This window comes from Halictus rubicundus, chromosome 8, assembly GCF_050948215.1.
Source record: "Halictus rubicundus isolate RS-2024b chromosome 8, iyHalRubi1_principal, whole genome shotgun sequence".
NCBI classification, from domain to species: Eukaryota; Metazoa; Arthropoda; class Insecta; order Hymenoptera; family Halictidae; genus Halictus; species Halictus rubicundus.
Window position 1 is genome coordinate 15,665,401 of NC_135156.1, and position 24,606 is coordinate 15,690,006.

Sequence of the window (24,606 nt, forward strand, 5' to 3'; positions counted from 1 at the left end):
TCAAGGGGTTGTGTTTTCTGCCCTCGATCAAGATCTGGACATCCTCGGTGATGTTTCCTGTAGATTTCCAGAGGTTAGGTGGGTTCCGAACAGGTAAATTCTGATTTGGGGCGCCGCGCACCGCTTCTTTCGCACAGGTGGTCGCCTCTTACCCCGGGAAACGATTATTTTCGCCCCCGTGGCCGGCTATTTCCAGCCAGCCGGCTTTTTTTAAACTTTCAACGCCAGTCGCCCGTAGGTCGACCAGATCAATTCGTGCGGGACCCGAGACACGATCCGAGACAACGCTGTCTTGGATCCCCTGGCCGCTCGAGGAGGACTTCCGAATCGATCGATTCCGAATTCTAATATCCTCGAGCGACCAACTGAGGATCACCTATCCCAATATTTTTTCCCGGACACCTGACCGCGATCCTCTCCCTTTTTGTTCGCCGACCCTTTGGCTGTGACACTTGGGAACCCGAAGGAACTGCAGGAGAACCCGTACGAACGTAATTATTAGATTATTTTTCAAACACAGACATCTCGTCGGTAGCTGGAACGTTTTCGATGTCTGGAAGCCTTCCATTTTAGCGATTAAGAATTACTGTGTTGATCGAAAGAAAGGCGATAGATGTGAGCGCAGCCGAAGGGTCGGCGCTGGCCAGTGACGATGCCGGGTGTCGCGTGCAATCGGAACCGGAAATCCGAAAGCGAGGGAGCACGTCTCTGGGCTGAAGGGAGAAAGGGAGAAACGGAGGTTTTTCCCCCGTGCCGAGGGAACGCGGAGAGCCCTCGGAAAAAAAGCAGGAGGGTGAGAGAGAGAGAGAGAGATGGAATCGCGCGACAAATCCTTGTAGGTGGCTTTTACTCCGGATCGGCGACCCTCGACGTTTACGATCACAAAACCCTGGTGTCGGAGGAGAACGTGATTCTGGTCTCGATGCAATATCGAGTCGCCAGCCTGGGTTTCCTCTACTTCGGAACGTCGGACGTACCTGGGAACGCCGGTCTGTTCGATCAGATGATGGCCCTTCAGTGGGTCCGCGACAATATCGCTGCGTTCGGCGGAAATCCTGACAACGTGACCCTGTTCGGAGAGAGCGCGGGCGCCGTTTCCGTTTCTATGCACCTACTCTCGCCTCTGTCAAGGTGCATACCTATTCTCCTTAGTCACTACACACGCGAGCTCAAATTCTTTTGTCTCTGTTCTCTCTCTGTTTCACGTATTTCGCTGTCTTTCGTTTCTGTTCGCAATTCATTTCTTTTCCTTTTCGTTCTTCTCTTACTTCTTTGTCTTCTTTGCTTGACCACGTATACACGCAACACACACACACACACACACACACACACACACGTTGTACGCCTGCTGGAACGTACACCGCTACCGATCATAAGTTTAGATGATCGTGAGCTCACGCTAGGGCGGACGCGATCTGGCGGGCCTATGAACGGCAGCGCAGCTGACGACAACCAGTGGTTCGCAAACTGGCTAGGTCCTCGAGAGTTCGATTCTCAACTCGCAATTCGCCACCGTGGATGTCTAGAGACTTCTTAATAGCCAGCATGACGACCTACGCTTTGAGAATCACTGGTCCGAACCAGGCACGTCCAACCTGGAGCCCTAGGAGGCGTGGTTTTGGTCGTGGGCGTAGCTCGACCACGCCTCTATCCCCCATTCCCACTGCTATCCGCGTGGCCTGCGAACCTCGGAGGCATCCAAGGACGCTCCAAGACACGGTGGTCTCCATCGAATTAATTTTTCGTTTTTCTTTTTGTGCGTGCCTGGTCCTAATAATGGTCACTTTGAGCTACACTTTGAGATTCATTAGTCAGAACCAGGCATGTTCGACTTGGAACCCTAAGAGGCGGAGTCTCGCGGTGGGCTAGCTCGGACACGCCTCCGGGGCGGTCCTAGCCTGCTCCGGACGGCCCTGGCTCCACCCAAGACACGGTGTTCCCCACGAAAGTAATTTTTCTATGAAAACATCGCTCCAATTGGACATGCCTGGTCCTAATAATGGTCACTTTGAGCTACACTTCGAGATTCATTAGTCAGAACCAGGCATGTTCGACTTGGAACCCTAAGAGGCGGAGTCTCGCGGTGCGCTAGCTCGGCCACGCCTCCGGGGCGGTCCTAGCCTGCTCCGGACGGCCCTGGCTCCACCCAAGACACGGTGTTCCCCACGAAAGTAATTCTTCTATGAAAACGTCGCTCCAATTGGACATGCCTGGTCCGAACGATAGTCGCTTCGATCCTATCCGATTTGCTACGTCCCCTGATCGGTCTGCCGGACGATTTCCTACGTTCCAGGCACCTGTTCAACCAAGCGATCATGCAGTCCGGCTCGCCGACGGCTCCCTGGGCGATCATCTCGCGAGAGGAGTCGATAGTCAGGGGGATCCGGCTGGCGGAAGCTGTCGGTTGTCCGCACGACCGTAACAACCTGCAAGCGGTGATCGACTGTCTACTGGCGCAGGACGCCCTTGACCTCGTCAAGAACGAGTGGGGCACCCTGGGCATCTGCGAGTTCCCGTTCGTCCCGGTGATAGACGGCGCGTTCCTCGACGAGACGCCGCAACAGTCGTTGGCGACCTCCTCCTTCAAGAAAGCGAACATCATGATGGGCTCGAACAGCGAGGAGGGTTTCTACTTCATCATCTACTACCTGACCGAGCTGTTCCGCATCGACGGCTCCGAGGACGTGAAAGTCTCCAGGGAGCAGTTCGTCAGCGCGATCTCCGAGCTGAACCCCTACGTCAGCCAACTGGGCAGACAGGCGATCATCTACGAGTACACGGACTGGCTGCACCCTGACGACCCCCACGCGAACAGAAACGCCCTCGACAAGATCGTCGGCGACTACCAGTTCACCTGCAACGTGAACGAGTTCGCCGAACGGTACGCCGAGACAGGGAACACCGTCTACATGTACTACTACAAGCACAGGTGAGCGGGATAGGTGTCTTCGGGGTTTGTACCGTTCGAGAACAAGCTGTAGCGAACTCGTAAAATTGTTGCCGATCGTCGGAAGTCTTCCTTCGCGCTTCTCGTAGAGACTATTCGTTCAGTTTAGGGACAATGGCTTCGACACTTGCTCGGAGATCGAATGTATCCACTTGCCTCCTATTTTCATTCGCTTGTACTCTAACTGTCCCCATTGTTCTTGGTCCCTGGTCCTTTAAGAGGTGTATAGCAGCTGGACCAGCTATAGGAAGCTGGTAAATTGATTTCGATGATGAAGAGACAGCTTTGAAGGTAGATAAAAGGACTTGGAATAGTCGGAAGAAGTCTGCATGTCCAGATCAACTATAATATCAGAAGCAAAATCTCCGTTCTCGTTTCTGTTCCCGAGATTCCTCGACGAAGATATTTAGCGAACAATCTCCCCAAGTCGTGCAAACTCGAAAAAGCTAACTATTTTAAGGGAATCGAGATTTAATAACGTTCCCCAGCTAGCGAAGACGTTTATTCAAGCAGTACGCTCCCGGCAGCTTCCCGGTTTCATGAATTATTCCCCGGGAACGGTGGATTTGCATAAGGAGCCGCAGTGTAGTCGCAGCAGAGCCTCCTAGGGCTAATTTTACGAGATCGTGGCGGGCCGGTGTTCTCGAATTGATAAAGCTGAAGGATCGCGGGATCGATGTGTCGCTGTTTTTTGCTTTGCTAGATCGGCGAACAATCCCTGGCCGAGGTGGACCGGCGTGATGCACGCGGACGAGATCAGCTACATCTTCGGCGAGCCGTTGGACACGTCGAAGGGCTACACGAGGCAGGAGGTGGCCTTGTCCAAGAAGATGATGAAGTACTGGTCGAACTTCGCGAAAACTGGGTAAGCAGTCTTGCCTAATAAATCTATGAATACAGTGATTTCTCCGTATATGTCGCCAAGACCTCGACGATAAACGTCGCGGAATTATCCCCACTACCTCGGTAAACATAACACGGCACGGGCATGTCACCTGGGCAAAACATGTCGCTGGCAAGACCCGTGCTGTTGACATATGTCGAGAATTCACTGTACAGTGATTTCTCTGTATATGTCGCCAAGACCTCGACGATAAACGTCGCGGAATTATCCCCACTACCTCGGTAAACATAACACGGCACGGCCATGTCACCTGGACGATACATGTCGCTGGCAAGACCCGTGTTGTTGACATATGTCGAGAATTCACTGTACAGTGATTTCTCTATATATGTCGCCAAGACCTCGACGATAAACGTCGCGGAATTATCCCCACTACCTCGGTAAACATAACACGGCACGGGCATGTCACCTGGACGATACATGTCGCTGGCAAGACCCGTGTTGTTGACATATGTCGAGAATTCACTGTACAGTGATTTCTCTATATATGTCGCCAAGACCTCCATGATAAACGTCGCGGAATTATTCCCACTACCACGGTAAACATAATACGGCTCGGGTGTGTCTCCTGTACGATACATGTCGCTGGCAAGACCCGTGTTGTTGACATATATCGAGAATTCACTGTAAACATCCTTATCTTTGAATTTGATTGAAAAAAGTGACATTTCGCTCCAACCTAATACCCGTTTGCCTAGTTAATTATTGAGAAAAGTAGCACTTCTAGTGTATCGAGAGTAGTGAGCTTGTGTTAGAGGAGACCCAGCGAGATTGGTAATTGAGGCAGCAACGACTGAGCGATTTAATTATGGTACAGGGATCCGAATGTAGGCGAGGACTCCTCATCGTCAACATGGGACGTCCATTGGCCGGTGCACACTGCCGCGTCGAAAGAGTACCTCACTTTGGACACCGAGAGCACGACAATCGGCAACGGGCTTAGGGTGAAGCAGTGCACGTTCTGGAAGAAGTATCTTCCTCATCTTCTCTCAGCTACAGGTGAGTACACCCTTTCTTTATTCGCCTGAACAAAAAGCCACGGTCCCGCCTTATTCAACGCGCTCGCTGTCACTCGGGCGACACGATTCTTTATTCAAGCTTCGAAATTCTCTTTTACATTCGAATAAATCATCTTTCATCAAATTCCACATAAACTACTACACAACATGTATTAAAAAGATCTTCTGTAGCAGTGAGTGGTCTTTTTAACACTAGCTTTACGGGACCCGTCAAAATGACGGGTTCTAATATTTTTAATTTACAATTCTTAATATTCTAAAGATACATCCATGAGGAATTATTCAACAAATTTATTTCTTTGGGTATATGTTACTTTTAAAAATGGCTAAAAATTTGGGCAGCACATGTTCTTGTTATTTTTATAAAGTAATGTAAAATAGTCACTTTTAGTGCTCCGTGAACCTAGTGTTAAATAATTATTTTGTCCATTTACGCTTACACAAGCTTCGAAATTCTCTTTTACATTCGAATAAATCGACTTTTATCAAATTCCACATAAACTACTACACAGCATATATTAAAAAGGTCTTTTGTGGCAGTGAGTGGTCTTTTTAAATAATTTTTTGTCCATTTACGCTTACACAAGCTTCGAAATTCTGTTTTACATTCGAATAAATCGACTTTTATCAAATTCCACATAAACTACTACCCCAAATATATTAAAAATATCTTTTGTGGCAGTGAGTGGTCTTTTTAAATAATTTTTTGTCCATTTACGCTTACACAAGCTTCGAAATTCTCTTTTACATTCGAATAAATCGACTTTTACCAAATTCCACATAAACTACTACCCCAAATATATTAAAAAGATCTTTTGTGGCAGTGAGTGGTCTTTTTAAATAATTTTTTGTCCATTTACGCTTACACAAGCTTCGAAATTCTCTTTTACATCCGAATAAATCGACTTTTACCAAATTCCACATAAACTACTACCCCAAATACATTAAAAAGATCTTTTGTGGCAGTGAGTGGTCTTTTTAAACAATATTTTGCCGATTTACGCTTAACAGTCACTTCGATTTTACGATCGCTTTACACGAGTTTCCAAACTGGTCTAATTCGACAGCATCGTACAACAAAATTGAACTAGACTAACTCGAACAACAGAGTTAGTGGCCCGGAAGATTCATTCGAGACGCGATTATTTCAATTCGCAGGGCTCCCTCGATCGGTAGATCGTAGCACCTGTTGAACAGGAAATTTCCCGAGCCTCGGGGCGGTTCTGAATCGATCGTCGATTACGATGCGTTTAAGTCACCCTCTCGACGTCTGATGAAACCGAGAACGAAACCTTTCGGAATCGGAATTAGCGTACTGGCGAGTTTCTGTTTCCTCCGATAAAATAAACGTAATCTGGACCCTGACGTAACGGAGTCGCGCTCGATTCGACGGAAGAGGGATCGGAGGATAGTTACGGAAAGCTCCGGGAATGTTTCGCGATGAAAGATCGCTGGCCAAGGTCGCCGCCGGGTTCCCAAATGAACCGTGTTAACCCGCGGCCAGCTGGTCGTCGCGACACTTTTTCCGGACCCTGTTGAACTCGGTCCAACGGGGAAATAAAATCGCTCCGACGGCGACGCCGGCGTCGCTCGTTCTCCAACTTACTCCCCTAAATCCCGTTTCATGGCCGTTTGCTCGCTGACCCGGAAGAATACGCTTCCAGGAACGGAGACAGACGATCTTATCGTCTTCCTTGGGTCTAGCAGCTTCCAGTGTCCAAGGATCCAGCAGCTTCCAACGTTCCAGTATGCTGGGTTCGAGTCATGGCTCTTTCGAAACGGGCTGCTTGGTTTATGTGATCGTGTGCCGATATTCTTCAAAGATTCTCTTCTCCTTTCTTCTGTACTCCGAACATCCTGAGCTCGAATTGTTTCAGGGTAAAGCTGCCCACTGCGTGATCATTGACGCTTAGGTTCGTTTAGACTTATCAATTTCTCTAATCGCATTCCCGGATCAATTTCTGAACCCTGAGAACTAGGTGATTTTCGCAATTTTTTTTTAGGGGACTGTGTAATTTGTTCTCCTTAAAGCTTTCGGGATAATTTTGCTCCATATTCAATGAGTGTGTACTAATTTTTTCGTCAGGAAGTATGTGGTAGAAGCGGGTATATTGAAAGAATCGTGTGCAAATTAATGGACATTCTTTGGAAAGACATTGCCTTGGGCTCGGATGGAAGATGATGTTTGATGATAAGTAACAGGTGTGGACCATGATCGTGTCCATCGAGAGACATACATTCTTCCAGAAAGCGAGCAGAAAAACTGGCTGTCTCTCGAGGCGAACGACGTCCCGACGTCCCGACGTCAATTCCCCCGCAAGTTCTCCATCCATCATCGCGAAGACACGAACAGAAGTTCGATTCCCCGAGGGCGGAGAAATTGAATCGTTCCCGGGATGAGAAAGGAGAGCAAGTGGGACATTTACACTGACGTCCCGTGGATATCGGGACACGCGCGATGAAATGACGTCTCGTAATGACTTGAATACATTGTTTTTCTGCTCGTCCTATCCGATAGAGCGACGAGCTTATTCTATGTAACAATGAGCAATAAGCAATACGAATTTCGAATAGACTCTTCTAGCTCCGCCTAAAATCAAAGCCACACCCACTCGAAGTCCTCTTAAACCCATCTACACACAACGATCAAGCTATACAATAAGCTTCCAGAGATCACAAGCTCGCAATATCTTCTGCCTTGAGAGTGTTGCCCGCAGGGGCAAACTAGAATACTTTGAAAAGAACTATAAAATATACTATTCTAATCAAAACAGAAGAATTGAAAATCGGGAGTCATTATGGTCCTCAGAGCTAGATTTCTAAGAGAAATACAGTCCAAATTGATGAAGAACATGAATTGCCGTATGGAGCATTGTCCAAACCCCGCCTAAATTCAAGAGCAACGAAGCCACGCCCACTCGGGACCCGCCCAGAGCTCCCCACTCGCAAAAATAAGCACAATAGAGCATTTACTATTCTAATAAAAACAGGAGAAATGAAAATAGAGAGTCATTGTGGTCTTCAGAGCTAGATTTCTAAGAGAAATACAGACCAAATTCATGAAGAACATGAATTGTCGTATGGAGCAATGTCCAAGCCCCGCATAAATTCAAGAGCAACGAAGCCACGCCCACTCGGGACCCGCCCAGAGCTCCCCACTCGCAAAAATAAGCACAATAGAGCATTTACTAATAAAAACAGGAGAAATGAAAATAGAGAGTCATTGTGGGAGAAGAACGTAGTTTTCTCTATAGAGTAGTGTTCTAGCTCCAGCTGAAATCGAGAGCAACAAAGCCACGCCCACTAGCAGCGCACTCGGAGCTCCCCACACAAAAAATCTAGTTATACAACAATCTACCACAAATCCTAAACCCACAACATCAAGAGTCCTTTCTCTCCGCGTCCTCGTTTTCTCCGAGAGCCAATCCAGGCTGGACCCACGGTGCAACATAGTCGTTCGAAAGACGATTTTCGCGGTGTCCCTAGTCGGGCAGGTTGGCAGGGTTCCAAGGAAGATATATCCTTATTAATATGTCCAAATTGATGAAGAACATAAACCGCCATATGAAGCACTGTCCAAACCCCGCCTAAATTCAAGAGCAACGAAGCCACGCCCACTCAGGACCCGCCCAGATCTCCCTACAGGCAAAAATAAGCACAATACGTCAGGAGAAATCAAACCAGAGATTCATTGTGCGAGAAGAACGTAGTTTTCTCTATGGAACAGTCTCCTAGCTCCACCTGAAATCAAGAGCAACAAAGCCACGCCCACTAGCAGCGCACTCGGAGCTCCCCACACAAAAATCTAGCTATACAACAATCTATCACAAATCCGAAGCCCGCAACATCAAGAGTCCTTTCTCTCCGCGTCCTCGTTTTCTCCGAGAGCCAATCCAGGCTGGACCAACGGTGCAACATAGTCGTTCGAAAGACGATTTTCGCGGTGTCCCTTGTCGGGCAGGTTGGCAGGGTTCCAAGGAAGATATATCCTTATTAATATGTCCTCGGTAAGCCTAATATTTGCGAGAAATATTAAAGGTCGCGGGCCGGGGGTGGACCTAACGCGGCGAGCTGGCCCCGCGCCATTCCGCTAAGCACCCGAAGAGCCTAGGCCGATGCAGAAGGGGGCTTGATCCGCTTTCCGCGGACTCGATTCGTCCATTATGCAGATCCGATTATTGGCCGCGATCGCGTAGCTCGCCCACCCGCCCCGGCGATGACAAAAGGGAGGAGAGGCTCGCTTTGAATATCTCGAGCGCAGCCTCTTTTAACGTAATAGCCTCCGTTCTGGTAAATCCTCCGATTCGATTCGAAATCCGGCGTATATCTCCCGGGGAAAAGGGAGGAGGGGGACTCGCGAGAGCAAAGCGGTCTCGGCGAGGAGCGAAGAGGAACGCGAGCTTCCTCTCCGGGCTTCTTCGACGAGCGTCAAGTGGAAACGCTTCGCCAGCCGCCGACACTTGATACCAGCTCTGAATAAATGATGGACGCGGCAGCTCTCCGTCTGTGCCTCGTCTTCCCGACAAACTGGAAACGGTAATCGCTCCGTCGAATCGCACGCGTTCCCCCGGAAAACGATTTTTCCCGGCTCTCCGAAACCGCGCGTTCCGCGAGATCGGATCTAGGGATTTGTCTCTGGAGCGTGGAGGCTCGGGAAGTTGTGGAAGTTTGCGATTAGGGCGATTTCTTCGGAAGACCATGATATTTTTTGTTCCGGTTACAAGGCAATTTTAAAGAGTGAAATTCACCCGTTCCCCGAAGGCTAAACTTGCTTTTTTGTGGTTGGGGGTGGTTTAACACTAGATTTACGGGACCCGTCAAAATGACGGGTTCTAATATTTTTTATTAAATATTATTAAGATTCTGAGGATGCATACATAAGAAATTATTTAGCAAATTTATTTCTTTGGGTATATATTATTTAAAAAATATTACTAAAAATGTGGGTAGCACGTTCTTGTTATTTTTATGAAGTAATGCTAAATAGTCGCTTTTAGTGCTCCGTAAACCTAGTGTTAAACAGAATTTTTGGGTGGCTGTGTAAAATTCGGAAAATTGTAAGACCAGATCTTCTATGATATAACCCTAATTTTTATTCGCACCGTGATCAAATTGTCAGGGTGAAATCAAGTGGTAGATGATAAAGCAAAAGCAGTCTTCCTCAAATTCCTGCAATGATTGAAGACTATAGAAGACCGTGACTGTAGAGCTGACGTCAATGGATGATCACGGCGAGGAATCGTTGGCATAATCGCGTAGACGTCGATTCTCCGGCCAGCTTCCCGAACAACCCAGTTATTTACCGATTAATCCCGGCGGATTAAACGATCGAGCGTCAGTTAAAGAGCAGCGCGCGCGCGAGTTCTGGCAACGATCGAGGAACGAGTCTCTGGCCCTCTTCGGGAAGCAATTTCGCATCCCATTGACTCCGAGGCGGGCTATTAATCGAGGGTGCTCAGCCCTTACGAAGAAAGTTGCCTCTCGCGAACGAAGAAATGGCCGCGAGCCAACCGGCGCGGCGCGGCGCGGCGCGGCGGCCGGGGCCCGCTTCGAAAACGTCTGTTTCGTCTTTCATCCGATTCTTTATGCTTTCGACTCGGCTCGATGCACCGAATAAAAACCTTCTCTGGGAACGGCTCCGTCAGAGCCAATTTTTATTGGCAGCGGGACGAGAAACCGTTTCCGCGGAGTTCTCTATCTCTCTCTCTCTCTCTCTTTCTCAATCTCTTTTTCTCTCTTCCTCTCTCTCTGCGGAAGCTCGACGACACGGTGCTCTTGTTTTCTCGTCGAGCTTTCCTAACTTTCGCGGATTACCCGGAGATTACGCTCTTACACCGTTTACTCTTGCAACGGAAACTTTATTTGATCCTGGGAATTCTAGCCGATTGGAAATATTCGGACGAAATCGATGAATCATTTGGAACTCTGTCGCAATTGGTTTGTGCTCGTTTGATGTAACGACATTTATTGGATTTAGTTTGAAGAGGTACTGTTAGAAGTATTCAACTAACTTCGGCGATGTTCAGTTTCTACTATTGGAGAATCTGTTTCAGGTTTGAAGCTGTTTGAAAGGCTGTTTATACCTTTTCCTCCGCTTGATATAGTGCTGTTGTAGGTTTGTGCTGGTATTGCGAGAGAGTTAGAGTAGATTAGGACAAGTTTGAAACAGGTCTTTCATGTAAGTGGTATTGTGGATTTCAACTCGTTTGAAAGTTCTCCCGTTTGAGAATATTGTTGCCATAGGTTTGTGCTGATTTGAAGGAATACCGTTTAGGTTTGAACCTGTACAGAGGTTTTCGCTAAAGGGTTCTCCTAGGTAGAACAATTTCTAGCTCAGGTTTGTGCCGGTTTGAAGGAGTGTTAGGAAGTTTGCGCCGATTCGAAGCAACACAATTTAGGTCTAAACCTGGCACAAATCCCCCCATTAGCTTGGCAGATATCTGACAAACGAATCCTCCACTCCAGAAAGTTCTCCCAGTTTGAAACTGTTCTGCGACAGGTATGTGCTGATTTGAAGATGTACCGTAAAAGATTGATTCGCAACATAATTTAGCTGTGAACCTGTCTGACAATTCTTCTAGTATCTCTATAGACATCTAACGAGTTAATCCTAAGTACTCGAAAAGAAATGTTTGTGCCTACAGCAAGTTTTTCTAGTTTGAACAAGTTTGTGCCGGTTTGAAGAAGTGTCAAGAAGTTTGCGCCGATTCGAAGCAACACAATTTAGATCTAAACCTGGCACAAATCCTCCCATTACCTTACCTGATCTCTTATGAATAAATCCTTCATTCCACAAAGTTCTCCCAGTTTGAAACCGTGCGGGCACAGGTTTAACCTAATTTGAACGAATCGAATCCAGATGCAAACCCGCTTGAACGTTTCCCATCGTCTTCCTAGAAGTCGAACGAATAAATCCTCGGTCCCAAAAGAAGTGAGGTGGATCTTTGGAAGAAACCCGACTTTGCCACGGTCTGAAGCTGTCCGCTGGCTTTCTTTGGTCCATTTCAGGAACAGCTTATTCCATCACGGCCGCTAAATACAGAAAGCTGTGCGCCAAGCTAGGGCCGCGCGGCATGGTTAAATAAAAGGCAGACGAAAGGTATCGTCGAAATAGCACAACGACGTCGTGGCATTGCTTTATAATTACGCCGGTGGGCATCGAAAGGTTAACCGCACGGCGGTTAAGGCAGTCGGCGGAGAGCACGGGGACGCCGTCGTTGTCACGAGCACTAATGGCCCGTTTGCACGGCAAACCATTGACGTAACCGCAGATGCACTCCGCGACCCTGCATTTCCATCCGATCTATCCGCCGATAAGCCGGCCCGGAGATCTCGCTACGTTCGACTTCCTCCTTTCGAAAAAAATCATACCGGAACACCATGACACGACGGGAACCAACGAGGGTGCTAAAAAGTGCAAAGGACGCCTCGAACATCTTCTTTTTCCCTTGAAATTTCAAAAAATCTACGCGATACACACAAACCGGACGATTTTCATGAAATTTCATCCCTAGCGATTTTCTTCTAAACTAATCATTTCTAGATATTCACGTGTTAATACAGTTTTTAAACAGAATTATCAGCTGGGTCGAGTAAGAAAAAATATGATTCGTATTAAAAAAAGAAGTTTAACCTTCACGTGTCCTTTACGCAGCCTGGTACAAAAAACCTGACCACCTCGAATGACGTCCTCCACGGGGTCGTTCAACTTTGATCCGGAACATTTTTCGCTAAAATCATTATTTATCTAGCAACCAAAGTGGTTCCAGTTACTCGCTGCTCCACCCTCTATAATTAGAAAAACAAACCGAAAAGTACCCGAGTGTTCAGGAGTCGATTAAAGTGATTTTGGGCAAAAAAGTTCACGTAATGCATACCTATTATGCACTGGGTATCCCGAAAGTTTCATAATTTTTCAATTTCCGGGTTCGGGATAGTTCCTCGGCGGGAGTTTAGCGGTGCAGTTTGAACCTGTCAGCGGACAAAGGTGTCATTCTCATCATCGCTAACGATCCGAATTCGAGGCGCAGCGCTGGCGTGAGACCGGCTCGCGTACCGCCGCACACACCGTGCGCCGTGCATCGGTGACGTCACCGAGCTAAATGCACCCTTGCACTCTCGGCGTCGTCGGACGTGTTCCGTGTGCAATCGACGCGACGCAACGATGCAACGGCGGAACGGAACTGCCGTTGACACGGCGCCAGCGCGGATTCCGCTGGAAAACGGGCCGCAACGATTACGCCTCGCCGATAACGCCTTTATCTCTCGCTAACGATCCCCCTCTCCCCACCCCAAAACCGGTAAAAGCGTACTTTATGCGAGCGACCGCTTTGACTCCGGTCCAAAATTTTCGCTACGATCGAACCGTCGAACAGGTACGACACCGGGACCAATCGCGAACGCGGACCCACGCTCGTAGATTTCGACCGGAAGCGACGTTTTCCGGCGACCGCGGCACGACCGGAAGCTGATATCGCTTAACGAGCCGTGGCACTTTTAGAGAATCGCTTTTTAAACGGAGGGGGTACAATGCCGGACCATGAAACGGCGAATCTTTTCAGTCACGCAGAGCGAAAATCAGAGGTCGTTTTTTAACTGGAGGAGACCGGTTTGACCATTTTTTGGTCCGATTAGGTTCCACTAATATTTTATGTAGTTAATTTCTTTGACATCGAAATGCTAGTTTCTTGTTATCGTTGTAAAGACGTTAGTCTGAACGTAGCTATACAATAAAGACACATTTTCTTTTCCACCGAGAATATTATGTATTTCCCGAAAATGTTGTACTTCTTTCGAAAGGGGTGATTCCTGAGGTCATTTAAAGCAACTTTGTCCTTTGCGAAAATGTTCTCCGCGGCTTTGTTACGGAGTTATCAGCGACAAAACACGGACCAACCAGAGCGCGACTACGGTAGAAAGCGGTGTTGGCATTGGCCGAGCCGGAATCCGCCCGCAGTAGCCGCGCTCCGATTGGTCCGCGTTTTTCTCGAATAACTCCTTAACAGAGCCGCGGAGAACATTCTCGCAAAGGAAAAAGTTACTTCGAATGACCTGAGCTATCTTTGCAAGGAAGTACAACAGTTTTGGTATTGACGGTTCATTTTTGGATGCGCAATTGAAAATTTGAGGAGAGGCGTGGGTCCGACGATGTTCTCTACGAAATGTCTGCGCGACAAAACACGGACCAACCAGAGCGCGACTACGATAGAAAGCGGTGTTGGCATTGGCCGAGCCGGAATCCGCTCGCAGTAGCCGCGCTCCGATTGGTCCGCGTTTTTCTCGAATAACTCCTTAACAGAGCCGCGGAGAACATTCTCGCAAAGGAAAAAGTTACTTCGAATGACCTGAGCTATCTTTGCAAGGAAGTACAACAGTTTTGGTATTGACGGTTCATTTTTGGATGCGCAATTGAAAATTTGAGGAGAGGCGTGGGTCCGACGATGTTCTCTACGAAATGTCTGCGCGACAAAACACGGACCAACCAGAGCGCGACTACGATAGAAAGCGGTGTTGGCATTGGCCGAGCCGGAATCCGCTCGCAGTAGCCGCGCTCCGATTGGTCCGCGTTTTTCTCGAATAACTCCTTAACAGAGCCGCGGAGAACATTCTCGCAAAGGAAAAAGTTACTTCAAATGACCTGAGCTATCTTTGCAAGGAAGTACAACAGTTTTGGTATTGACGGTTCATTTTGAGATGCGCAATTGAAAATTTGAGGAGAGGCGTGGGTCCGATGATGTTCTCTACGAAATGTCTGCATCATTCGGCGCTCAAGTCTCGGGGCTGACGTGACCGCTGAGAACCCGAAGAGAAACAGAATCGGGGACGCGGCGCTCTCGTCAAAGCCCCGGAATGAATGATTTCAGCGGCGCGAGCCTTTTTTCCATCCGTGCCGCAGAAATCGAGTCGGCGATCGAGATAAAGTTTCGCCGGTTGGACCGAGAGAGAGAGAGAGAGAGAGAGAGAGAGAGAGAGAGAGAGAGAGAAAACGGCGCGGACCCGTTGGCGGGACAGTTCAATTTCACGCGGTCCTGCACACGCCGGACGAGCCCGGTTTCCGAGCGGGAGGAAAACGCGAGGAAAACGAGGGAAACGCGGAAGAGAGGCCGATAAAGAGTCGGGGAGGGCGGCCGGTCGCAATCAATCAACCGAAATCCATGTCAAGGGGTGTGCTCGTGTGTGTGAACGCCGCTTGCGCGCGTGTACCGAGCCCAGGTAGCCGTGAATCAGCCTTTTCAGCCGAGTCTCGCGACCGGTTTGCGTCGGCCCGATCGAATTCGCTGTTGCCGTTTGCTCGGAAGAATATTCCCTGCAAACATACAACAGGGACATCGTGTAACGCCGCCGGGGTCGTTCGGTCACAGAGATTGCTATGGCTCGAGTCAAATTTCGCCTGGAAATCAAGCCCTTGCTTCGTGCTTCATTAGTACTCTTCTATATTGTGAAAAAATATTAAAAACAGAGTAAGAAAATATTTTCTTGTACAGTAAGACCCCGCTTAACGCTGTTTCAGTATTACGCGGTAGTATGGGGAAGAACCTTCCTCGTCACAAACATGATGTCTTTACTCGAACTTTTTTCGATTTTCATTAATGTTTCGTGAATAAAAATGGATATTAGCAATAAATAAGTCTATAATTGATGTAATAAGAAACTATTTACCAAAAATGTTACAAAATTAAACAAAAAATGTACGTGTTAAGGTTTCGTGTAGCGCTGGAACTTACTGGAACGTATCCCCGGCGTTAAGCGGGGTCTTACTGTAATTAATATAATGATTCAGTCATAACGTGACGATTCGACTGTTTTAAAAATGGCGCCAACTTGTTTTAAAATGGACAAAGTTGAGTAGGCCAAACGTGAGATTGGGAGAGACATTAGAAGAATCTAGAGACATTGTTACCTTATTTTCCGACATCTTCAGCCAATTAAACCGAGGAAATATACTTTTATTCAACTTCGGTTTGTCAGATTTGCCCGGGACAATTTTTATCTTGCACAAAGATCTGGAGGATCGATTAGGATTTAGTTCTAGATGTATTGGATCGATTTCGGTATCGAAGTTTGTACTTCGAGGACACCTGGTGTGTGAAGGAAACGAACGCGAGACCGTGACGAGGCCGCGGCGCGGAAGCGTGCCCCTGGGAGCAGGATCGATTTCACGATCGATTGGAAAAGTTCGCTGGAAGAGGAGAGCGGTAATCAAACTTGAGCCATCTCGTAGCCTAGCCGGCCCCTTTCACCAGGCTTTCCTCGCCCCCTTCCGACAGGTTTTCACTTAATTACTTTCCCGGAGCCGGCTGTCGTCGGGTATCGTCCCGTCCCGTACCGTCCCGGACCAACTTTCCCGGCGAGCGGAAGCCCGAGGCCGCGGATAATCGCGGCGAGGACACTTTTGCGTCTCGTGTGCCAACTCTCCTGAAGTGATCGACGACCCGACACGTCCCACCGCACCGGTGTGAACAGGTCACCTGACCCGAATCACTGTTGATTAGCCCCGTCGGACGGGCTATAATTACCAGGGCCAGAGCCGGCCCGACCCGGCCCGAGATGCGTGAACAGCACTCCCGCCGAGGAAATCGCGATTCGTGCCTGTTCATAATCACGTTGTTCGTCTGGCCATTCATGAAACACGCGAATACTGATCGGAAAAGCCCCTTAGACGAGTTAAATTTAATTAGAAATCATCGTCTCTCGTCTGCCTGGAAACTTTTTTGGACATTTTCCGCATACATTCTTAAACGACCAACATATGAAAAATGACATAAACGCGAATCAAAAGACGCTTTCAGCTAGTTAAAATGCTCCTCTCCATGCTCGCGCAATTTTCGGAACGTTCCCGTGCAGAATGGAAAGCTCCGACTTTTTTTTTTGTCCGGAATGGAAGAGACGAGTCCTGATTATTTTCTACGCGCTCCAGATAATGAGGTCTACGTTCTGTACGTTTTTCAATGTACACGCTGTCGCTGTAATGAGAAAGCAGATACACGGAGAATCCTCCGGAAAGATCGCGTCGAAAGCGTACAAAGAGATTTTTACCCGCGGCCCTCCGTTTTCGAGGAAAACGAGTTTCAAAACTAGGCGAGCGTGCGTTAGTGCAATAAGTAGAAACGGTGAGTCACCGACGGGCAAATCAGCTGACCCGATAGCGCGCCTGCTTGACGCACTTTCGAGCTCGTTTTTCTCGGAAACGGAGCTTTGTGGAGGAAAAATTAATTCTTGATTTTCGACATATTTTTTCCTGGACAATCGCCCTGTGCATTCACTTTGACCGTAGGAATGTCACGTACTAGAAAAAACGAACGGAATGTCTCGGAGATTGTGCGAGCGAGAGCAATATGAGCTTGCTGAAAGAAGCTTCCGATTAATTGCGTTTCCCTCGATAAGGGAGCTTCGTAGAGAAAAAACTCATTCTTTATTTTCGACGTATTTTTTCCTGGGCAATCGCCTTGTGCATTCACTTTGACCGTAGGAATGTCACGTACTAGAAAAAACGAACGGAATGTCTCGGAGATTGTGCGAGCGAGAGCAATATGAGCTTGCTGAAAGAAGCTTCCGATTAATTGCGTTTCCCTCGATAAGGGAGCTTCGTAGGGAAAAAACTCATTCTTTATTTTCGACGTATTTTTTCCTGGACAATCGCCCTGTGCATTCACTTTGACCGTAGGAATGTCACGTGCTCGTAAAAACGAACGGAATGTCTCGGAGATTGTGCGAGCGAGAGCAATATGAGCTTGCTGAAAGAAGCTTCCAATTAATTGCGTTTCTCTCGATAAGGGAGCTTCGTAGGGAAAAAACTCATTCTTTATTTTCGACGTATTTTTTCCTGGACAATCGCCCTGTGCATTCACTTTGACCGTAGGAATGAGCACGCATAGCAACCGGCAGAATATCCGAATCGAGAGAGAGCACTGTTAACTCGTCGAGAGAATTTTCTTCGGGAAGTCTCTTCGGGAATATTTGGCGTGATCTGCTTTTGTCACGGGACACCCTGTATACTGGTAGACGGTGTATCGATGTCCCCGCGGATACAGTAATTGGTCGGCTTTGACTGGATGCCGGTGAATCGTCGGCCCTCGAGCCGTAATCTTCAAAGTTGCCCGACCACGAAGGGAAAGGGAATTGGATCTTTCACCTTGTTAACTTGAGGAACGTCGTCTAGAGTAGTCCGGCGTAAGTTCAGGAACTTGAGGATCCTCAATTGGCCTGCTCGCCCCCCTAGCTTTCTCCGTGACTTGCCGAAGATGCGATATTTATGCGAGCGAATCGGCCCTTCCTCGTGGCTTTCCCCGCGAAGGGAATAAGGGTCAATAAAAGTGAAACGTTCGCGTGACAGATGGAACGGTCAAACGACGAATGCGAAAAATACTGTCGCGACACACGCTCCTGACTCTCGCCTCATTGATCGCCCTTCATTCACGGTGTTTTTTATGTGCGGCACGCATGAGTATGCGACTCTCTTTCTCTCTCTCTCTCTCGTACGCTCTATAATGAGCTTGATTGCTCGCGGCGACGTTCCCTCGACAAAATTTGTTCACGCTGCATTGAGCGAAATCTCGGGATCGTGTTAATCAACGCTGGAACTACGTTATGATGCATATTGCTTTGTGATGATGACAAGACAATGTGCGCCTCGATACAGAAACTCGATAACGTCAGTAATCGTGAAAGAGAAAACCGGGTATCGAATCGTTTCGATTGGTTCGACAGTTCTGGTGCCGACCCTCCCGAAATGTATCCCATCGCGTAACGATGCAAAAAAATTAATAGGGCGAGAAGAATTGGCAATTCAATTTGCGCGTTCTCCTCCTCTAAGAATGAGAAACCGTTCATGAGTAATAAATCGACGCTCAAGACGCGCACCGCCGTCTCGGAGGCGGCGCGAGATGTGTCAAATTGGACGAGAGTTAATTGAGGTAACACACCGTCTTAATTTGCAAGAGATCTTCGAAGACTATGCGGCCTCTCGAACAACTCGTGCGCTGGCCGTGCTGATATGTTTAATCGATCGTATCCGTTTGGTAGCTGCGTCATGTTTACATTCGCTCTTTCTGGCGAACGGTCTAATAAATAACTCGGGTAACAGCTTGCTGATAAAAACGCGATCTACTTTTGGCGCCGGTGTTGCATTAGAGATGGAGGAAATAAGAAAGTAGGCATGCGAATATATGAAAACGGAAATAAATGTAAAAGAGGCGAGAGCCAGGGGTGGATTAGCCTAACCTAACCGTGCGACGTCGGATAGAGGGGTGGTCAAATTAAATCCGCTGTGAAATAACCTGCAATTAAATGAAGGACCATGTCTACGCTCCGGTTTTGAAGAGTTTAAACAATTTAGAACGGTGTGGCTGAAGGGGGTGAATTCTCGTCTGTCCTCGCTGGTCCATCCGCTGACGATAAACAATCTACACTTTGATCGCGTTACTCGTTAAGACAATTACATCTTAGATAATCTACAATTAAATAGAATAATATACTGGGTGGGCGGAAATTGTAGTACAAACGGGCTGGGGGTGATTCTGCAGGTAACAGTAAATTGAACAGAAGGAATAAAATTTTCTCGTTTGTAGAAGTGGAATTTGTTGATCATACGCGTCAAACGATTCCCATAAAATAACTAATTCTAATTTCTCGAGGACGATTTTTTCTTATTCTTTTTTATGAAATAAAATATCCTGCAAATAAATTTATAAATCGGGGGGTGAGTTCTTCCACCGAGAAACCTTCAACAACGATCCAACAAAATCTGAACCATCCTTTTAGTACTAGAACCACCGAGCCCTACGCGAGATTCATTAACAGGGTAGAATTTAATCAGGTTTAATAGGATTTTGATGGTACTTGAGTAACGCGGTATACTGAAAAATGTCTGAGGAAAATATTTCTACGCGAATTGTAAAAGCGGGCACGGTAGTTTCGCTCCACCCACGCTCCATGTTGAACATCCGAAAAACATTTTCCACAGCCAAGAGGTTGAATCCGTCTTGATACCCATTGATCAATTACCATCGAACAATCGCAAACCGCCAGACGTCGAGCAACAGACCGAAACCCCTCGACCGGCAATTAAACGCAACACCCCGTTCACGCTCCGCCATGCCGGTCTTTAAAAAGAATCCCTGATCTTAAAGAAGAGGGGTGGTTTCCCCAGGGAATCCCATTCGAACGCCGCCGAGCAGAAATACGATTTCGCATAAAGATCCGCCAGTCCAATTACCTTCTTCTTCTTCTTCTTCTTCTTATATTCTTCGCCCGTTCCTTATCAGGCGATAATTATCGAATAAAGAACGTCGAGAGGGTGGCGGCATTTAATACAAAGAGGGTGTCGAGAGAGAGAGAGAGGGTAGAGAAGAGAAGAGGAGGGGAGTAGAAAATGAAGGGAGAAGAGGGGAACGGGGCGCAGGGAGGCGGGGGTGCGTTTTCTCGGTGCTCGCGCCTCGGAAACAAAACACTGATAAAGTTAAGGGGCGGGTCGGAGGGGAGGGTTGCCCGGCGGTCGAGGGGTGGGGAAAAAAGAGAGGGTGGAGGAGAAGGAGGGAGGGGGTTGATCGCGGCACCCAGGAACGAAACGAACGGACGAGCAGGGCAAACGAGAGGGTGCGGGGCTGGAACTGGCCGCAGGGTGGATCGATGCCGCAGCGGCTCCGCGTCGTGCGCGCTAAACTTGTGCACGTGTGCACGTGTTCGCACGCTCGCACGTGTGCACGTGTGCGTGCACCTGTGTACACGTGCGCGAACCCGCGTGGACGACGCCGCCGCTGCCGCGCGTTAATCGCCGATTCGTCCACCGGGATTTTTTTCATCGCCGCCCGCAGAAACGCGTGATCGATCGTGTGCCCCCGCGGCGCTGTTTTTAAGACCCTCATCCCCTCGGGACCCTTGGCACCACCCCTTTAACACGAATCTGTGTCGTCCTTGTTCGCCCTCTTCCATCTATTAACCCGCGGACTTGTTCCGCGAAACTGTTTCATGCCCCCCGAAAAGATATCAGAAAAAAGCTTTAGGGGTGCTATCATTTTTAGCTCGGTCCGAGGGGTCATTTCACCCCATAATATTTTTTGCTATAAAAATGCGGCAAAGTTTCACCTAAATCGATGATTGCCAGTCGAGGGATGTTCCTCGTAAGTTCCTCGTGCGAAGAGATGGGCGAAATCCGCCTCGATTGCTATAGTTGGGCGAAAAGTGAGAGTTACAGAGCGCGAGAGGGAATTGTCCTCCGGCGGCCGTGGAGTTTTCGTGTCGGAGACAACAGTTTCCCCTTTGGTGGCGAAGCGAAGGAAAGGGAACGGCCGAGAGGAGGCGTGCACGCCGCGTAGAGCCGCGCAAAGCTGCCGGGAAGTTTGCAAACAGCAGTTACTCGCAATTAGAATGGCGAGGAGAACGGTGTCGTTTCCCTTTGAGCATCGCCCCGGCATTCGGAATCGAGCCATTCTGGCGGCCGTTGAATCGCGGACGCTCAATTTGCCGGCAACTTTCGCTCTCCGAGCATCGCCGTTCCCGTTTCGGAGCGTTCCGCGACCTCGCGAGTCGTTGAAACCCTTCTGTAAACACCGCGCCGGCTCGAGACGCTCGAGAAGCCGAGCGAGTCGCGGGAACGCGCGGGAAAACGCGTTCAAAGACACGTGGACTCCTACTCGTCAAACGCAAGAACTCATTCGAGCCACTTTCAAAATCCTCTTCGTCCACAGTTGGCAGCAAAAGTTCCCCTCCCGGAGGGAATCGAAACGTGAACGATATTTTATCGAATATTTGCATCTACAGTCAAACCTGTTTTTGTGCGGTAAATAGATACCGCATAAAAGAAAACGCACAAAAATATATTCAGAAACTCATAAATAGCTGTGACAAATCATTTTTTACAACATATTAAAGAGAATTTTTGTATACGGTGGAGAAGGACCGCATAAAAAAAAGTCTCACTTAGAAAATATGTCAAAGATTTACGAAATAGCGAGAAAGTGCTTTCCAAATAAAATAAATAATTAAATTACACATGGAAACATTCTTAAAAAATTTAATTTCTCATTTCGAGCATGGAGAAATGTTCAAAATGCACATAATTCAATATTACTCGTCACAGTGTCCAAAACGCGCATCTTTTTGTGATGAGAACATTACAAGGGTGTTATAATGCCTACACCATTAGCATTCATATACCGCATCAAAAAAAAATCGCACAAAATAAATCGCACAAAAGAAAATCACGTTGACCGATTTAGATAAAATATTCAGAGTATGTATAATTGATACAGATGTACGAAACGTACTTTTTAAATTTTTAATACAAGCACGAATAAAATGGTGCAAAAACATTTAGTACTTTCTCTGCAATTTCGACCAATGCGAACCAATTGTTCTGAATTCTCAAAAAAATTCAAGTAGTATGGTACAATATTGACAAAGGTTTGCGATTTTTAAGAGTGTCCGAATATAAGTGGGAGTCACTGTAGAATATAAAGAAATCCTCGGATTTTCGAAAAAGATTTTACGATCGTGTCACCATCACTGTTTTGGTAGACACAGATTGTTTTCGTGGAGTCAGTTTGGCACCGGAACTAATTTCACATGAAGACACACGGTTCTCGTAAACTTACCGTTTAGTTGCCAGCCTAATAATACCAAAAATCAGTGCTAATAATACCAAAAAATCAAGCGAGCAGGGACGACAAAAATCCGGAAATTTTATACTTTCTGTAAATTCAAGAATCCTTAAATATCCGAAGAGATCGCCGAATTTCTCGAGGATCCGGGAAGCACTATGACGATATCATATCCTTCGGAGGACACTTCCGGAGGACAGTCCCGTGGAAAAGTGAATGGTGTCGGATGCCCGGCGGGCAAAGAGGTCGGGCATCTTGGTCGCTTGTTAATTGCTCGGCGATATCAACGAGAGCTATCGTGATCCCCGATTATCCGGTGCATTTTAATTGAATTTCGCGAGGGGCTGATGGGCCGGGGATTCGCGCGACGCAACGCTCGTCGCCGCGCGCAAAGCCAAATTAATTCTTTGTTGCCCGTAATCCGCGTCATCGGGGGACTTTGCTCGAATTATTCCTCCGTCCTCTTCTCTCCGAACTTCTGCTGGTAAACAGGATCTGTTTCTCTTCCCTCTCTCTCTCTCTCTCTCTTTCTCTCGTGTATTACTTTTATATTGGGCCGAAGGAACGTCGTTCGTCATTCGTCGTCGTCGTTCGTCGTTCGTCGTCGACGTCGTCGTCGTCTGCCCGGCTGTTTCCATTGTTCCGGACGCTTTATGAAATGTCCACGGCAAAAGCAGCGGCCCGCGGCTATTTGCGGAAGCCCATTAATATTCGCGACAAGAGAGAGCAGCGACAAGAAATTTTTCTCGCTCGTGTGGGCCCCGCTGAGACCGGCGAAACGCGTTCTCTCTCTCTCTCTCTCTCTCTCTCTCTCTCTCTCTCTCTCGCCTCTCCGCTGAGATCGCAGGACCCTCCGAGTACTCTGGCCGTAATTTCACACTGTTTTCACGAGCCGCCTGGCAATTTTCGCTGCTCGCCACTCGCTCCACGATTTTTGATACTCTCTCGCACTTGGAATGTGTGCCGCGAGACAGCGTTGCTTCGTTCTTCTGAAAAAACTGACGAACTACTCTCTCGGCGGGATTGAATTTTTTTAGTTTTAATTGACTACTGATGTTATAAGAACGCTTTTCTTGCATAGAACCGTGGAAATTCTGATGGGAGTGCACTCTCGCAATTTTTGAGGGAGACTTCGAGCAGACAAGATAAAAACTATCGCTTGAGAGAAACAGAAACACGAAAGTCTGTTTTCTTCTTCTAATTTTTCAGAATGTGACAATATTCCTAACTTTTTGGTCACAAATACATAAAATTCGCGGGGTAGTAATGAGGGTGACTATGACGAATGGACTGCGGGTTTCATGCACTTGTGACAGAAATGAGTAGATGAGGTTTAAAACAGCGAAAATATTATATATTAAAGAATTAAAGAATTTAAAGAATTATATTAAAGAATTTACCAATAAACTTGTATTGTTTTTTACTTATTAATATGATTAAGAAAAGAAGTCTATGTAGCTCTGGTGTTTTGCAATGAATGCAGACAATGTTTATTTCGCATGTAAATTCGCAGTCTAATGATGAAAAAGTGACCTAACCCTTCGAGGACGATATCAGGCTCGCTTGTCCACGCGTGAATCGTTCAAAATCATTTTACAATTAATATTCCTACAAATGTGTTGTTATAAAATTGAAACTATTTGAAATGTTACCTGTTTTAAGGGTTCGCTGAAATAGTGATGAACAGTTTCAGCATCGAGTTTCCTTGAACGGGAAACGTATTAGTCGCGAGTCCGAATTGGTGGGCACGCGCGACGGTCGAGACCTACTATTAAAATGTTTCTAAAAGTCAGACCCGGAGCGGTGAAAACAACTGGCAATGACAATCCTCTTTCAGCGAGGCTCGCTGGCTAGAGTCCTCGTGATGTATCCTTCAGAGCGGTTGAATAGCTGCTATTCATCCGTCTTCTGCTTCACTTAAAATTCGTTAACGCTACACACGCACGCGCGCGCACACTATGCTCCATGGTCCATTTCCCGAAATAAGAGACCCGAGAGATAGAACGACAGTCACAATAGCTGTCCACCTCACTCCGGTAACCCACATAATACCAGCCTAGAGCTGAACTATAGCTCAAGCGTTTTCCGAGAGGTCGACGTTATATTCTTTTCAGTTTCTCATATTTCATTCGGCTATTT

General features: G+C 47.5%; 1 protein-coding gene across 3 annotated transcripts in view; it reads left to right on the forward strand.

Moving 5' to 3' along the window:
* LOC143356786 (acetylcholinesterase) overlaps positions 1 to 24,606 on the forward strand; it is a 101,582-nt gene that overhangs the window by 72,374 nt on the left and 4,602 nt on the right. For all 3 annotated transcript variants that reach the window (XM_076792758.1, XM_076792757.1, XM_076792756.1), the window contains exons 4-7: positions 840 to 1,131; positions 2,294 to 2,929; positions 3,651 to 3,812; positions 4,669 to 4,850. In XM_076792758.1, the coding sequence (XP_076648873.1) occupies positions 840 to 1,131; positions 2,294 to 2,929; positions 3,651 to 3,812; positions 4,669 to 4,850 (1,272 nt within the window). The remainder of the gene's footprint in view (positions 1 to 839; positions 1,132 to 2,293; positions 2,930 to 3,650; positions 3,813 to 4,668; positions 4,851 to 24,606) is intronic.